We start from the raw sequence: 17536 nt of genomic DNA on the forward strand, positions 1-17536 counted from the left end.
TCGGGGCTGGTGCCTCTTGGGGGATGGTTGGCCGGTTCGGGGCTGGTGCCTCTTGGGGGATGGTTGGCCGGTTCGGGGCTGGTGCCTCTTGGGGGATGGTTGGCCGGTTCGGGGCTGGTGCCTCTTGGGGGATGGTTGGCCGGTTCGGGGCTGGTGCCTCTTGGGGGATGGTTGGCCGGTTCGGGGCTGGTGCCTCTTGGGGGATGGTTGGCCGGTTCGGGGCTGGTGCCTCTTGGGGGATGGTTGGCCGGTTCGGGGCTGGTGCCTCTTGGGGGATGGTTGGCCGGTTCGGGGCTGGTGCCTCTTGGGGGATGGTTGGCCGGTTCGGGGCTGGTGCCTCTTGGGGGATGGTTGGCCGGTTCGGGGCTGGTGCCTCTTGGGGGATGGTTGGCCGGTTCGGGGCTGGTGCCTCTTGGGGGATGGTTGGCCGGTTCGGGGCTGGTGCCTCTTGGGGGATGGTTGGCCGGTTCGGGGCTGGTGCCTCTTGGGGGATGGTTGGCCGGTTCGGGGCTGGTGCCTCTTGGGGGATGGTTGGCCGGTTCGGGGCTGGTGCCTCTTGGGGGATGGTTGGCCGGTTTGGGGCTGGTGCCTCTTGGGGGATGGTTGGCCGGTTCGGGGCTGGTGCCTCTTGGGGGATGGTTGGCCGGTTCGGGGCTGGTGCCTCTTGGGGGATGGTCGGCCGGTTCGGGGCTGGTGCCTCTTGGGGGATGGTCGGCCGGTTCGGGGCTGGTGCCTCTTGGGGGATGGTCGGCCGGTTCGGGGCTGGTGCCTCTTGGGGGATGGTCGGCCGGTTCGGGGCTGGTGCCTCTTGGGGATGGGGGGAGGTGGGCCGGTTCAAGGCTGGTGCCTCTTGGGGGTGGGGGGAGGTGGGCCGGTTCAAGGCTGGTGCCTCTTGGGGGTGGGGGGAGGCGGGCCGGTTCAAGGCTGGTGCCTCTTGGGGGTGGGGGGAGGTTGGGTGGGGGGAGGTGGGCCGGTTCAAGGCTGGTGCCTCTTGGGGGTGGGGGGAGGCGGGCCGGTGCCTCTTGGGGGTGGGGGGAGGCGGGCCGGTGCCTCTTGGGGGTGGGGGGAGGCGGGCCGGTTCGGGGCTGGTGCCTCTTGGGGGTGGGGGGAGGCGGGCCGGTTCGGGGCTGGTGCCTCTTGGGGGTGGGGGGAGGCGGGCCGGTTCGGGGCTGGTGCCTCTTGGGGGTGGGGGGAGGCGGGCCGGTTCGGGGCTGGTGCCTCTTGGGGGTGGGGGGAGGTGGGGAGGCGGGCCGGTTCGGGGCTGGTGCCTCTTGGGAGTGGAGAGGCGGGCCTTCCTTAGCGCCACACCCATGCGCTTGATTCAGTAGTAAAATCAGGAATAAATCAAGTCCATAGGAGTAGCTTTGAGGGTGGGACAATACACAACTAGATCCCCCATCTGCCAGATTATTCCCATCCTCACCTTTTGTGACCAGTCAGGTCTGTGTGAAGTTATCTTCTGCCACCCTACCCAGCAATATGATTAATATGGTGACCCTAAAACTCCGGGCAGGTTCCCTTTAAGTAGGGGAAACCACAAGATGTCGCTCTGTGACTTTCTGGATTCCACTGATTACTTGGAGGTCCAACATTCTTTATAGATCACGTAGACCAAACCTTTTCATCTTGGTTAGACCGATACTTGTATTTAAAATAAAGTTTCTTTGATGTATAGAAAACCAGTCGGCATTATTAACGTAGTCATTTTTGCAGGGTGGGAAGTTGAAGGACGGTGCGCGGTCGGTGACTAGGACGATACAGAACAATTTTTTTGATGGCTCGAAACAAGAAGCAATTGATGTATTACTGCTGGGGAACACACTAAACAGTGACCTGGCTGATAAAGCGCGAGCTCTTCTGACCACTGGAAGTCTACATGGTAAGTATTACTAATCCGAAGGCAAAACGCCGACCAGGAACGTCACCTAGTATTTCTACATTGCAGACCTGATCTTGTTCTTGGCTGTTGGGCTGCAGTTCCCCTGCGCAGTAGGGGTCCGGGCACCTCTGTGCATGGAAACGCTGCAGCTGATCATAGTGATGGCACCTCCTAGTGCAGACTATGATGTAATGAAACATCTGAGGGTGATCTTGTCTGCACTAATCTTCTTAAGCTCTTAAGGACGCGATCAATTTTAATTTTTACTCTCACTTTTTATTAACTTTTATTCTAAGAGCCATAACTTTTTTTTATTCTTCCGTCGACATCGCCATACGGGGGGCTTATCTTTTACTGGGTGAATTATAGTTTTGATTGACACCATTTGTATACCATATAATGTATTGAAAAACAGGAAAAAATATTCCAATTGGTGCTTCAAAAATAAATAATATGAATAAATTGCAAAAGAAAAACCTCTGTAATGTCACCATTGTTTTTCAGCATTTTGCTGTAAAAATGATGTGTCTGTATGATTCACCAGGTCAGTGTGATTACAGCGATATCAAACATGTTGCTGTTGTCATTATTTATTATGTTTTTATTATTTAAAATTTTTATTTATTATTTTGTAGTATTTTTTAAATTTTATATTATCATTTTTATTTATTTATTTTTTTAAGTAGTGAAAAACAATCAGAAATTCATTTAATTCTTCAGCGATTTGCCGAGACCTGTGACTTTTTTTATTTTTTATTTTTCTATAGATTGAGCTATGCTAGTGTTTTTGTATTTTTCCGTGATAAGCTGACATTTTCATGGATACTATTTTGGGGTAAATATGATGTTTTAATAACTTTATTGCATTTTTGGCAGAGTTGCAGGGACGAAAAAAAACAATTTTTATTTTTTATATATTTTACTGTAAAGATTAATCTTTTATTTTGATCAGATTCTTACAGACATGCAGATACATTAATTGAGTTATTTTTTTTTATTCTTAAATTTCTTCATTTTTAACTGTAAAAAAAGAGGAAAGGTTGCACGACTCGTTGAAGGGTTGATTGTGACTTGTAGGATTGCTGCTTCCAATAGGTGGCGCTATAGAGTACAAGTCCTCTTTTTCTCTGAAAAGGCAATTTGCATACTTTTTTTTTATGTATTATGAGTCCAAGACCCAAGAGGTAAAAAGTGACATCTGTACTGGTGCGATTATATGGAGATCATAGTGGTTGTCTTTCTTCCTGCAGCACATGGAAGCCCCTAGCATAGGAGGTGGCTGTGGGCCCCCTAGCATAGGAGGTGGCTGTGGGCCCCCTAGCATAGGAGGTGGCTGTGGGCCCCCTAGCATAGGAGGTGGCTGCGGGCCCCCTAGCATAGGAGGTGGCTGCGGGCCCCCTAGCATAGGAGGTGGCTGCGGGCCCCCTAGCATAGGAGGTGGCTGTGGGCCCCCTAGCATAGGAGGTGGCTGTGGGCCCCCTAGCATAGGAGGTGGCTGTGGGCCCCCTAGCATAGGAGGTGGCTGTGGGCCCCCTAGCATAGGAGGTGGCTGTGGGCCCCCTAGCATAGGAGGTGGCTGTGGGCCCCCTAGCATAGGAGGTGGCTGTGGGCCCCCTAGCATAGGAGGTGGCTGTGGGCCCCCTAGCATAGGAGGTGGCTGCGGGCCCCCTAGCATAGGAGGTGGCTGCGGGCCCCCTAGCATAGGAGGTGGCTGCGGGCCCCCTAGCATAGGAGGTGGCTGCAGGCCCCCTAGCATAGGAGGTGGCTGCGGGCCCCCTAGCATAGGAGGTGGCTGCGGGCCCCCTAGCATAGGAGGTGGCTGCGGGCCCCCTAGCATAGGAGGTGGCTGCGGGCCCCCTAGCATAGGAGGTGGCTGCGGGCCCCCTAGCATAGGAGGTGGCTGCGGGCCCCCTAGCATAGGAGGTGGCTGTGGGCCCCCTAGCATAGGAGGTGGCTGTGGGCCCCCTAGCATAGGAGGTGGCTGTGGGCCCCCTAGCATAGGAGGTGGCTGTGGGCCCCCTAGCATAGGAGGTGGCTGCGGGCCCCCTAGCATAGGAGGTGGCTGCGGGCCCCCTAGCATAGGAGGTGGCTGCGGGCCCCCTAGCATAGGAGGTGGCTGCGGGCCCCCTAGCATAGGAGGTGGCAGCAGCCCCGACAGTCGACCTCCTCTGTCCAATTTCACTTATATTTAATCATGAAATTCTCATCTTCCTGAAACTTCTGGATGTTTTTGTCTTTTTTCCCCCTCCATTTTCTGCCATTAACCTGCTGTCTGTTCCTTCCCTCCTGCCGCACGCTCAGTATCTGAGCTCATGTTACAATCAGGTACGGTTATCTACATTGTCTATTGTGTTTCTCCCAAATTTCACTTAACAGATTTACTTGAAACATTGCAAAATTTAGGGCATTGAACAGAAATGTTTGTCCTTCTCTTTGGCATGATATACTACATCAATTTCTTCCTTTTGTAAATTAATTCACCTGGGGGGTGGGGTTGTAATACTTTTCAATTCTAGAGTCACCCCCCGCCCCTCCCCCAACCTTTTTCTATTGAGACTGACTGACTATATTTTGCCTTGTTTCTTGCAGCGTCACCGAGAGTATTACGGAGCATGTGTGAGAACTATTACAGGTACGCCAAGCCGAGAAAAATCCGCATCTGCGCAGGGACCTGGAACGTGAATGGCGGGAAGCAGTTCCGAAGCATCGCGTTTAAGAATCAGACGCTGACGGACTGGCTGCTCGATGCGCCCAAAATTGCCGGGATCCAGGAGTTCCAAGGTAACCAAGGTCTTGTACTGTGCAATGTCACCCGCATGGTCCGACTCTTACAGCCACATGTGATGGGTTCCCGCGACGTACATGCTCAGCAGAGCAGAGAGGAGTAAGCAGCTGCCCGACGTGTCTGGGGTCAGCCTTCTTCTTTAAAGGGTTATTCCCATCTCCACGATCCTATCCCAATATGTTGTAGATGTAATAATAATGTTCGTATATTCCTCCAATTAGAAATGTAGTATAGTTCTTCTGATTCGCTATGTTGCTTACCCCATGTGCTGGGCATTGCAGTGGCTTAGGTATCCATGGTTCTGATCACTCGTATAGTGACAGTTATCTAGTTGCTAGTGGTCGTAACCATGGATACCTAAACTACTGCAATGCCCTTCACATGAGGTAAGCGACATAGTGAATCAGAAGACTTTTATTTAATGTGTATGGAAATCTTAAAGGGTGGTTCCCAATATCTAAAGGTTATGTACTCCTTCGCACAGAATTTATTTTTATTCGTTGCCTTAATGCAAATTTAAGCAACTTTCTAAAGAGTCTACAGTAAAAATGATCTACTGTTCTGCCGTTGCAGAGTGTCTGTCTTTTATCTAGTCGAGTGTTGTGCGAAAAAAAAGAAAAAATGCAAATCTGTCAGGTGTGCTTCCAACAGCTCTGCTCTCCAGTAGCCCTCTCTGTGTTAATGGTAGTCAGAGGGAGAGGGGTATGGGTTGTACACAGATATGCAGTGGAGGGAGAGGAAAGGTTTATAAAGTTTTACAGAGAGCAGAGAAAAAAAAGGAGGAAATAAGTTCAGGATAGAAGCTGTGCTGATACATAATATCAAGCGAGACAGTAGCACCATAAATACATACAGAGTTCACATCCAGCCTATATTACTGGGAGAGACACTCTTGCGAGAGAAAAATCAGAAATTTAGATCCAGCTGCAAACTGCATATTAGAGGGACATGACCATATGAGGGCTTCTGCAGAACGAGTTGATGTTTTGAACGACATCATTCTTTTACAATTTAAAGTGATGAAAAAACAAAGTACAAAAAGTATGGTGAAAATATAAAACCTAATTCTACCATTTTTTCTTTTTTCACTTTTTTTTTAAAAAATGCGTCGTGTTCAATCTGATTCTTCTGGTCAGTATGATTACAGCCATACCAAACTTGTATAGGTTTTTTTTTTACCAGTAAAAATAACCCGTGTGTGTGTATATGGTATATAATTTTACTAGTAAAAAAGCCTAAGACTATACAAGTTTGGTATCGTTGTAATTGTATCGAAAAGAAGAAATAGATATAGATAGAGCATAGGTGCATCTCACAATATTAGAATATCATCAAAAAGTTAATTTATTTCAGTTCTTCAATACAAAAAGTGAAGCTCATATATTATATAGAGTCATTACAAACAGTGATCTATTTCACGTGTTTATTTCTGTTAATGTTGATGATTATGGCTTACAGCCAGTGAGAACACAAGAGTCATTATCTCAGTAAATTAAAATAATTAACAAAAAACACCTGCAAAGGCTTCCTAAGCGTTTAAAAAGGTCCCTTAGTCTGTTTCAGTAGGCTCCACAATCATGGGCAAGACTGCTGACTTAACAGATGTCCAGAAGGCAGTCATTGACACACTCCACAAGGTCCCAGAGTCTGGAGGAAGAGTGGAGAGGCCACAATCCAAGCTGCTTGAGGTATAGTGTGAAGTTTCCACAATCAGTGATGGTTTGGGGAGCCATGTCATCTGCTGGTGTAGGTCCACTGTGTTTTATCAAGACCAAAGTCAGCGCAGTCGTCTACCAGGACATTTTAGAGCACTTCATGCTTCCCTCTGCCAACAGGCTTTTTGGAGATGGAAATGTCATTCTCCAGCAGGACTTGGTCCCTGTCCACACTGCCAAAAGTACCAATACCTGGTTTACAAACAACAGTATCACTGTGCTTGATTGGCAGCAAACTCTCCTGACCTTAACCCCATAGAGAATCTATTATAGAGAATCTATGGGGTATTGTCAAGAGGAAGATGAGACACCAGACCCAACAATGCAGATGAGCTGAAGGCTGCTATCAAAGCAACCTGGGCTTCCAGAACACCTCAGCAGTGCCACAGGCTGATCGCCTCCATGCCACGCCGCATTGATGCAGTAATTGATGCAAAAAGAGCCCCGACCAAGTATTGAGGGCATTTACTGAACATACATTTCAGTAGGCCAACATTTTGGATTTTAAAAACATCTTTCAAGCTGTTATAAAGTATTCTAATTTACTGAGATAATGACTTTTGTGTTTTCATTGGCTGTAAGCCATAATCATCAACATTAACAGAAATAAACAGTTGAAATAGATCACTCTGTCTGTAATGACTCTATATAATATGAGTTTCACCTTTTGTATTGAAGAACTGAAATTAACTTTTTGATGATATTCTAACTTAGTGAGAAGTGTGTGTGTGTATATAGTACAGACTAAAAGTTTGGACACACCTTCTCATTTAAAGATTTTTCTGTATTTTCTTGACTATGAAAATTGTACATTCACACTGAAGGCATCAAAACTATGAATTAACACATGTGGAATTATATACTTAACAAAAAAGTGTGAAACAACTGAAAATATGTCTTATATTCTAGGTTCTTCAAAGTAGCCACCTTTTGCTTTGATGACTGCTTTGCACACTCTTTGCATTCTCTTGATGAGCTTCAAGAGGTAGTCACCGGAAATGGTTTTCACTTCACAGGTGTGCCCTGTCAGGTTTAATAAGTGGGATTTCTTGCCTTAGAAATGGGGTTGGGACCATCAGTTGTGTTGTGCAAAAGTCTGGTGGATACACAGCTGATAGTCCTACTGAATAGACTGTTAGAATTTGTATTATGGCAAGAAAAACAGCAGCTAAGTAAAGAAAAACGTGTGGCCATCATTACTTTAAGAAATGAAGGTCAGTAAGTGCGAAAAATTGGGAAAACTTTGAAAGTATCCCCAAGTGCAGTTGCAAAAACGATCAAGTGCTACAAAGAAACTGGCTCACATGAGGACCGCCCCAGAAAAGGAAGACCAAGAGTCACCTCTGCTTCTGAGGATAAGTTTATCCGAGTCACCAGGCTCAGAAATCGCAGGTTAACAGCAGCTCAGATTAGAGACCAGGTCAATGCCACACAGAGTTCTAGCTGCAGACACATCTCTTCAACAACTGTTAAGAGGAGACTTTGTGCAGCAGGCCTTCATGGCAAAATAGCTGCTAGGAAACCACTGCTAAGGACAGGCAACAAGCAGAAGAGACTTGTTTGGGCTAAAGAACACAAGGAATGGACATTAGACCAGTGGAAATCTGTGCTTTGGTCTGATGAGTCCAAATTTGAGATCTTTGGTTCCAACCACCGTGTCTTTGTGCGACGCAGAAAAGGTGAACGGATGGACTCTACATGCCTGGTTCCCACCGTGAAGCATGGAGGAGGAGGTGTGATGGTGTGGGGGGGCTTTGCTGGTGACACTGTCAGGGATTTATTCAAAATTGAAGGCATACTGAACCAGCATGGCTACCACAGCATCTTGCAGCGGCATGCTATTCCATCCGGTTTGCGTTTAGTTGGACCATCATTTATTTTTCAACAGGACAATGACCCCAAACACACCTCCAGGCTGTGTAAGGGCTATTTGACCAAGAGGGAGAGTGATGGGGTGCTACGCCAGATGACCTGGCCTCCACAGTCACCAGACCTGAACTCAATCGAGATAGTTTGGGGTGAGCTGGACCGCAGAGTGAAAGCAAAAGGGCCAACAAGTGCTAAGCATCTCTGGGAACTCCTTCAAGATTGTTGGAAGACCATTTCCGGTGACTACCTCTTGAAGCTCATCAAGAGAATGCCAAGAGTGTGCAAAGCAGTCATCAAAGCAAAAGGTGGCTACTTTGAAGAACCTAGAATATAAGACATATTTTCAGTTGTTTCACACTTTTTTGTAAAGTATATAATTCCACATGTGTTAATTCATAGTTTTGATGCCTTCAGTGTGAATGTACAATTTTCATAGTCATGAAAATACAGAAAAATCTTTAAATGAGAAGGTGTGTCCAAACTTTTGGTCTGTAGTGTGTGTGTGTGTGTGTATATATTATTTATTATAAATGGGTTCATTCCTTTATTTCCACAGAACTGAGTTTTTGTTTGTCTCATATCTGGAAAAATTCAATAATTTTGTTTTTTGGCCCAGCGTTTCTGTAGACTTTTGATGAGGTAATAATTCGGTGCTGTACTGAATGTTGTGTGAGATGTCTCATGTCCGGGGTCGTAGTACGCCCTTCTGATGACTTACTATCTGTGGCCAGTCCTGCAGTGTGTCTCAACATCCGATCTATTCCCTCATGGGGATTGTATTGGGAAAAAATAGTTTTATGGGGTTTCCCTGGCGTCTCCTCTTATGGCTGCTGGAACCTGCACTATTCTATACTGCCGAGGAGCTTTTTGCTTTGCCGACTTGCTCCTCATATCTTGAGCTTTAGCGTTGTCTGTTCAAAAATAGTGAGACCTAGCTATAAAGGAAGACACCCTTTTTTTTTTTTTCCTTCCCTTTTGTTATTGGCTACTGTAGCTTTAACCCCCCCACCCCCATGCTTTACACTGCTGCTCCTTGAGCTGTGTATCAGTACAAGATCTAGAAGTGAAAATCGTTCTGAAATTGGTGATAAATGTGAGGTGTAATAAGTATGTGTCGACATATACCTCGGATGCATGCCAGGGTATATCTATAAAGTGGAATCTCCATCCAGATATTTTGCGCCTTTTTGTTAGTTTTTTTTTGTGGTGGTCTCATGTTCAGCGAAGTAACAAAGCCGATCTGTCTGGTATGTATTGGCCTCATAATAACAGCAATTTTTATTTTCCTTCCCTGTTTAGATAGAAGAAGCAAGCCGACCGATATATTCGCCATCGGGTTTGAGGAGATGGTGGAATTGAATGCAGGAAACATTGTCAATGCCAGGTGAGGCCCAACCCTTGTACAGGAGCCTTATAGAAAGGCTGGACTTGTGCAGACGTGTGAAGTCCCTTTCATCAGGCACTTTATAACCCAGAAAAGTCTAATCTACTATTTTTTAATATTTTATTATATAATCTGGAACATGGGAACCAACTATTGGGGTTGGCCCAAGATCGACACTTGCATCACCTACTCTTTTTAGATAGGTTGTTTCTGATTGATTGCTGGGAGACTGACCCCTGGGGCCAGCGATCACCAACTTCCTGGCCCTCCCCCAGGCTCCAATCATTAAACACCCACCCCCCCCAGGACCAGCTATTGCCAACCCTTACACTTCCCCAGGGCCAGTGATCGCCAAACCTTCCCCCCACCACCAGAGCCATCAATCGCCAAACTTCCCTCCCCTACCCTCTGGGGCCAGTGATGGAAAACCTACCACCATCCTGGGGCCAGTGATTGCCAACCCTTCCAGTCCCCTGGGGCCAGCAATCGCCAACCCCTCCCCCAAGGCCAGCAATCGAAAAACTTAACCCCCCAACTCTCAGGACCAGTGATCAGTATCCCTTCCAGTCCCATAGGTCCTGCGATCACCGACCCTTTCCCCACCACCAGAACGAACAATCCCCAACCCTTCCCCCAAGGCTGGCAATCGAAAAACTACTCCTCCCCCCAACACTCAGGACCAGTGATTGCCAACCCTTCCACTTCGCCGGGGCCTGTGATTGCCAATACTTCCTCCCCACCCTCCCCTAGAGCTAACCATTCCCAACCCTCTTCCCCCCCCCCCCCACCATAACCCTTCCCCTCCATCCCCCCAGGGCAAGTGATCAGCAACTTCCAGGCCATTAACTACATATGTCTCTACAGCACAACCAACCAGAAGCTTTGGGCAGCGGAGCTTCAGAAGACCATCTCCAGGGACAATAAGTACGTCCTCTTGGCCTCAGAGCAGCTGGTCGGCGTCTGTCTCTTCGTATTCATAAGACCCCAACATGCCCCTTTTATCAGGTCAGTCACCATTTTCGGCATCACCTGTCAGTAGTCACCCACTTCTTCATTACTGAGTGTTTGTCTTTCTATTCCAGAGATGTAGCTGTAGATACGGTGAAGACCGGCATGGGGGGAGCCACTGGAAACAAAGGTGCAGTGGCCATCAGGATGCTGTTCCACACCACCAGCCTCTGCTTCGTCTGCAGTCACTTTGCTGCTGGGCAGTCCCAAGTAAAAGAGAGGAATGAGGATTATCATGAAATCGCCCGCAAGCTTAGCTTCCCCATGGTAAGAGGGCAGCATGGTTACCTTCTTCTTCTGAAGGTCCTATCCACACTGCTGAATATTTTGGGCTTGATTGGTGCTTTCTTGTGGTTTCCACCAGGGCAGGATGCTATTTTCTCACGACTACGTCTTCTGGTGTGGAGATTTTAACTATCGCATTGACATGGCTAATGAAGAAGTCAAAGAGCTGATCAGGAATCAGAACTGGGACTCTCTCATAGTGGGAGATCAGCTGATCAACCAGAAGAATGGTGGACAGGTATTATGGCCATTCAATAGGCTTAGATGGATGGTGCAGTATTGTAACGGGTGGTTGAATTCCCAGACAAGAAGCGGAGATCTCAAAAGTAGAAAAAAAATGTATAACACTTAAACCCGGGTTTATCTAAACGTTTTCGATACATCTCACTCCAACGCTGCCTTTCAAGAATATTGTGGTTCAAGACTCTTAATTGAGGCCATAATGAACGCAAAGATTACAGCATTACAGAACGCCTAAAAAAATTGCTAAGGGTCGGGCATCTGAAACCTGAGCGGGATGAAGTGATAATGGTGGTGATACTTGGCTGTGCTGAATCCTCCGACGCAGCAGCCACTCAGTACAGTGGCTAGGACCCCTCCGTCTTAGTCTATGAAGTCCTGAGGACTTTATTTCTCAGACTAATGGCATGTGTGTGCAGGTGCTTCCATACTGATTAAATGCATTTTGCAGTTTCTGAGAAATCCAGCGTTGAATCGGTCTGCTTATGGGCCTGACATACTCTGGGATGGGGCAATGCACTTGCAGCTCTCCATTTCCTGCTCCTCCTGACTTAGATCTAGCACAAGCGCAGTCAGCGCCTGGGCCGATGCACGCACAGTAAGGCTCATGATGTTGCCCCAGGCACTGACTGCGCTTGTGCAAGATATCGATCGGGAAGAGGGAGGTCACTGAATATAGAGCGACCCGTCATTCAGACACAGGAGGCAAGTGAGAAATAGGAAGGGAGGGCAGGGGAGCTGCAAGTGCAGTGCCACACCCCGAAGCGCTTGCAGACTATTTCATCACTTTATTTCACAAACCGCACATTTGATTTCTACAATGCAGGAATGGATTTTATCAGCCTCAAAGCGCCTGTAGATGATATAAAATCAGGATCCCTTTTTAAGTTTTAGTTCCGTATTTTGTATCTCATCATCTGATCTGTTCCCAGTATCCTTTAAGCTCAGCCCTATGTGCGTAGGACTCCTGACCTGTACATTATACGGACTGTGACCGATGTACCAGCAGCATCTGTCATCCATAGAATAGGATGAGATCTGCTTAGCGGAGGCCGCCGCTGAGTATCGTCTAACGGATCTATAACCCAATGAATAGATAATGAGAAGCTCACAACGCATCCATTTATTGGATGCCGTACAGTGACAATGGGCAGAAGTGCATCTGACATGTTTCTTCACTGGACCACATGGGATAAAACTGAGCAATTGACTAACTTTTTTAGGCCTATGGACAAGAGCACACTGAACATAATTAAAGGGATTGTCAAGTGGGGTCTGGGTGTTGGGTGCCGCACCGATAATGCAGAATGGGGCGGTACTGCGGATGCTCCACCTCCACTTCATTCCTTCCCTATGGGGGGCTGCCACTTACTGCGCTTGTGTTTTTTTTCGGGAGCCCCATAAAGAGTGAATAGATTGGGGATCGGGTGTGTGACCTGCCGCTCCAATTTGTGATGGGGTTTAAAGTTCCCCCGATCTCTCATTTGGTGCAGGTCCCAGGGGTTGGACCCCCACCGATCAGCAAGCTATCACCTATCCTGTGGATTGGCGATAACTTGTTTTAACTGGACAACCCCCTGTTAAATGGGTATTCCCATCTCCAAGATCCTTTCCCAATATGTAGTAAGTGCAATAACAATAATGTTAGAAAATACCTCCAATTAGAAATGTAGTGTAGTTCTTCTGATTAGCTATATCGCTTACTCCATGTGCAGGGCATTGCAGTAACTTAGGTACCCATGGTTCCGACCATTCATATAATGACAGTTAATTAGCGGTTAGTTTTTGTAACATAACCATGGATACCTAAGCTACTGTAATGCCCTGCACATGCGGTAAGCGACATAGTGAATCAGAAGAACTATACTACATTTCTAATTGGAGGTATTTGGTATTATTATTATTATTATTCCTACTACATATTAGGATAGGATCTTGGAGATGGGAATACCCCTTCAATGATTTGTACGGTGACTAACCCTGGTCCTTCATCTCGGACGTTATGGTAGGATGTCCATATGCTTACCTTGGGTGCACCCACTGTCTTCAGTCTACCGAATTGCTCAATTGTCTTTCTCAAGATGCTTTTTTAAAAAAAAAAAAAAAAAAAAAAAAAAAAAATCATATTTTTGGGTAAGTCTTGGCATATATCCTGTTGTTTTTTTCCCCACTCTCAGGTATTCCGGGGTTTCTTAGAAGGAAAAGTTAATTTTGCCCCCACCTATAAATATGACTTATTCTCTGACGATTATGACACAAGTGAAAAGTGTCGGACCCCCGCGTGGACTGATCGCATTCTCTGGAGGAGAAGAAAATGGCCGTTCGACAGATCAGGTATTATTAGTGCGTTTCTTCTATACGAACCGAAGCTTCTGCCCCTTTTCTCAGGAGATCCATGAGAGCAGCGGCTCAAAACTTTTAGTCGTGTCACTGTGACAAGTCAGAACTTTAGTAATGTGACGGTAGCCTTTAATTTGAATTATTTAGTTTTGCAAAATTTGCAATTTTTAGTTTTATAATAGTTTTTTTATTTCTAATTTTTTTATTTTCTTTATTTTTTCCAGCTGAAGATTTAGATCTCCTGAATTCAAGTTTACAAGAAGGTAGAAACATTCCTTATACCTGGAATCCAGGTTCATTGCTGCACTATGGCCGGGCGGAGCTGAAAACCTCCGATCACAGGTAATGGTTGGCGCGGATTATTAATATCCGGTATATGTGTATTATCGACACTGACGCACTTTGTATCCTCGTTATGAAGGCCGGTTGTTGCGCTGATCGATATAGATATATTTGAGACTGAGGCCGAAGAGAGACAGAAGATCTATAAAGAAGTGATCGCGACCCAGGGGCCGCCGGATGGGACCATCATGGTCTCCATACAAAGCATGTCACCGCAGGAGAACTATTTTGATGACTGTCTAATTGATGAATTGCTGCAGCAGTTTGCAGGCTACGGAGAGGTCATACTGATAAGGTTAGACTTCTCGCTTACACATAATTCAAGCCACAAAAAAGGGAAAAGTTCAGCTTTGATCGCCCACATTGGAAAATGTTTTTTTTGTCTCTGAGGTTTCTATAACCGAAAAGACCTGCTCCAGACTCCTACACCCGACATGTGGCAGATTCCTATCCTCTAAGACTTCCCCCGTTGTAGGAGATCAATGCAAATTTGTGCCAAGTATGGAGTTTCAGGTTGAAGTTGAATTTCCCCTAAACCACAGAGCTCAGATCATGAAGAAAAGATGGCCATATTAACCCATTAAAGGGTTTGTGACTTTAGCATCAGGAAGCACACATACCTGACAGGACAGGGCCACGTTTGCAGATGGTGCATGGTGGGCAATGGTCCGGGCAGGTATGTGTAGATATGACGCCATCTGTTCTGCTCCCATGGCGGAGTGGGAAAAAATGCAGTATCTGTATTGCTTTTTGCATGCGGTAAAAATATATTGGGTTATATTTCGAAACCAAATGTGAGTTTTGAAGATTTTTTTGGCCTTTGCCTGACAGGCAATGGAAACCCATTGAAGGAGTGAGGAACACTTGGTACAGTGAGAGACAGGCAGACACCAGCAGATTGAGCTGGACTTTTTTTTTTTTTTTTTTAACATATCAGTGCTGGTTTCACAGCCACGCTGCTCAGTAGTGCTGTAGAATATCCTCCATGCTGCTGCTTCTATCTCTGTGCTACATAGAGACAAGGGAGCAGGAATCCCTCATGTTTGTGTGCGGTGTATGACAGCCAGCTGCAATGGAAACCCATTGGAGGAGTGAGGATCACTCGATACAGTGAGGGACGGGCAGATTTAGCTGAACTTCTAGCAACTTTTTTTTTTTTTTTTTACATATCAGTGCTGGTTTCACAGCCACGCTGCTCAGTATTGCTGTAGAATATCCTCCATGCTGCTGCTTCTATCTCTGTGCTACATAGAGACAGGAGAGCAGGAATCCCTCATGTCTGTGTGCTGTGTATGAGAGACGACATAGCAGGTAGCCTAAACACAGTAGTTCAGAGACTGGAAATTAGAGCGAGATTCTGCAGAAGAGAAATTGCAGGATACAAGTCATATAATGGCCAGAAATGGGTTTATTCCTCATGATCGCACACTGGACAGAATGTACTGACAATAAATTATTTATTAAAATTTATAACTACTATAAATTCTCATATTTGGCCAGGATACATGGGGTAACTATTTTATTAATCCGTGCAGGTTTGTCGAGGATAAAATGTGGGTCACGTTCCTTGAAGGAAGTTCTGCTCTTGCTGCTCTAAGCCTTAATGGTGTGGAGGTAAGTGCAAGTTTTCTGTACTAAAAGTCACATACACATCATTTTTAATTTATTTCCAGCAGGATGATTAAATCGCAAGGTGCTAACACTCCATCACTGCGCCGCAATACTGAACATCTCCTTTGTCACGTCGAAGCAGTGATTACTTCCCGTAGCCGCGGGGAGAGTCCTCTACTATGGATAAGAAATGAGCCTCTAGCCATTGTAATAAGCTCTGAACCAAATGAAGATTTCTTCTTATAACTCCAGCTGTTATAGATGATTCCTTGTTGTACCTGCAGGTGTTGGGGAAGACTATGAATATTCAGCTGAAGAACCCGGACTGGATCGCTCAGGTGGAGGAGGAGATGAGTTTGGAGAGGATAACCGTAGCACTGCCATGTTCTACAAGCTCCACACTGCTGGGAGAAGATGCAGACGTTGCTGCCGACTTCGACATGGAAGGTGCTCGGTCAAAGATCACTGCAGCTTCAATTATCATATACCTCACTAGATGGGGTCTGACATCCATACCATTCTGCTATCACTAGGGGGAGATGTAGAGGCAGTGAGGCTGTGAAAAGGACGGGGTTCTGAGTGGGAGCTCCTAATTCTTTGAAGTTCAAATACCTGACATTCCTCTTAAAAGCCATGGACAGATTTGCACAGAAAGTTCTTTTGCTTCCTAAATGCTAAATTAGGCAACTAAACAGTCTAAAAACATTCTAGTATTCTGCTGTTGTAGAGTCTGTGTAACTGCTACATATCACTGGTTGTCCTGCTGAATCGACACCGATTTGACTAGTCAGCTCTTTCTGCTCTGCCACCTTTAATCTATCAGTTTGAGCGATAAGGATGTACAAAGCAGATCATAAATTAAACTGTGGGAAGCATCAAAAGTCTTCAGGGAGGACAATGACAGCCTTTATTTAGGGAGGAACGCACACAAGGCAGTTTGCAGGAGGGGGAAAGGTGAATTGAATAGACTTTGTACATATGTACAAAAATAAGATCACACACGGCAAACTGCAACCGGGAAATTGAATCAAGCTGCTTTATTTAACCCTTTTGTTGAAGTAACCCTATATTTTCAGACATGTGACCAGGTATCCATCCATCCATCCATCCCACAGGTGACGTGGATGACTATAGCGCGGAAGTAGAGGAAATCCTCCCTCAGCATTTACAGCCATCGTCATTCTCCACTATGGGGTCATCCCCGAGCTCTTCTCCTCGTTCAAGCCCATGTCCTTCACCCACCATGCCAGAGGGACCACCTCCTGCTCTACCTGTACGTCCAAGTCGTGCTCCTGCAAAGACCCCAGGACCCCCAGTAACTTCATCGCAAGGTACATACCCTCAATATCCACAACAGTTTGGTATTGTAAACCGACATATAATGTACCGCGACACAGCACGGGCTAATAACCAGCACACCGTACAGGTTACCCTATGCTATACTATCACTTCTAAAAACTTAAAGGGGTATCTGGATATATTTTTCATTATAAAAATGGTCCTATAGGGTTATTAAAACAAAAAGCAGCATGCTCTCTTCCCGCACTCCCCTGGCCTCCTGGCTTCCACTTCTTGACGGAGACATCTCATGACCGCTGAAGCCAAATAAGTCTCCTGGATCGGCGCCATCAATATGATATTCTGGGAATAGTCCATAAAGCACCGAGTGCTACAACACCTGCTCCTAAGTACAGAGTCTTGGAATTCATGTTCCAGGGAATCCAGCAAACCACGTGTAAAGGGGAACCTTGGGCAGTACTGGGATTAGCACAAAAGGTGGATATCCATGAGTTATTGGGTAGGAAGTCCCCCCTGAACAGCCATCCACGATAAGTTCTTGTGCCCATGTGTCTGTAGAGTCTATACATTGTTAGCATGGAGATCTTCAACTGACTCTATCAAGTCCTTGGCTCTCATGAGCTTATGGATCATCTTAGGGGCGGACTTGTAGAAACCTGTTTCGGATCACGTACAAATTTGGGCAGCCATCCCATACACCCAGTGATTGTGCCAATTTTACGGTAGGAGTTCTCACTTGTCCCAGCCAAGCCCCCGCCGTAGGTGTAGGAGAAAGAAAC

The 17536-nt window shown here is 46.3% G+C and overlaps 1 protein-coding gene across 7 annotated transcripts in view; it reads left to right on the plus strand.

Moving 5' to 3' along the window:
* Positions 1–17536, plus strand: part of SYNJ1 (synaptojanin 1) — an 81007-nt gene that overhangs the window by 37084 nt on the left and 26387 nt on the right. For 5 of the 7 annotated variants that reach the window (XM_073668300.1, XM_073668304.1, XM_073668305.1 and 2 more), the window contains exons 12-24: positions 1714–1879; positions 4181–4204; positions 4469–4660; positions 9548–9632; positions 10497–10637; positions 10715–10907; positions 11005–11163; positions 13343–13499; positions 13730–13847; positions 13927–14142; positions 15383–15461; positions 15743–15905; positions 16574–16789. In XM_073668300.1, the coding sequence (XP_073524401.1) occupies positions 1714–1879; positions 4181–4204; positions 4469–4660; positions 9548–9632; positions 10497–10637; positions 10715–10907; positions 11005–11163; positions 13343–13499; positions 13730–13847; positions 13927–14142; positions 15383–15461; positions 15743–15905; positions 16574–16789 (1909 nt within the window). The remainder of the gene's footprint in view (positions 1–1713; positions 1880–4180; positions 4205–4468; positions 4661–9547; positions 9633–10496; positions 10638–10714; positions 10908–11004; positions 11164–13342; positions 13500–13729; positions 13848–13926; positions 14143–15382; positions 15462–15742; positions 15906–16573; positions 16790–17536) is intronic. The other 2 variants (XM_073668302.1, XM_073668303.1) reach the window with 2 other exon arrangements.

The sequence above is a fragment of the Phyllobates terribilis genome, unplaced genomic scaffold (assembly GCF_046119375.1).
Source record: "Phyllobates terribilis strain yellow unplaced genomic scaffold, ASM4611937v1 Scaffold_2__4_contigs__length_985480577, whole genome shotgun sequence".
Taxonomy (NCBI): Eukaryota; Metazoa; Chordata; class Amphibia; order Anura; family Dendrobatidae; genus Phyllobates; species Phyllobates terribilis.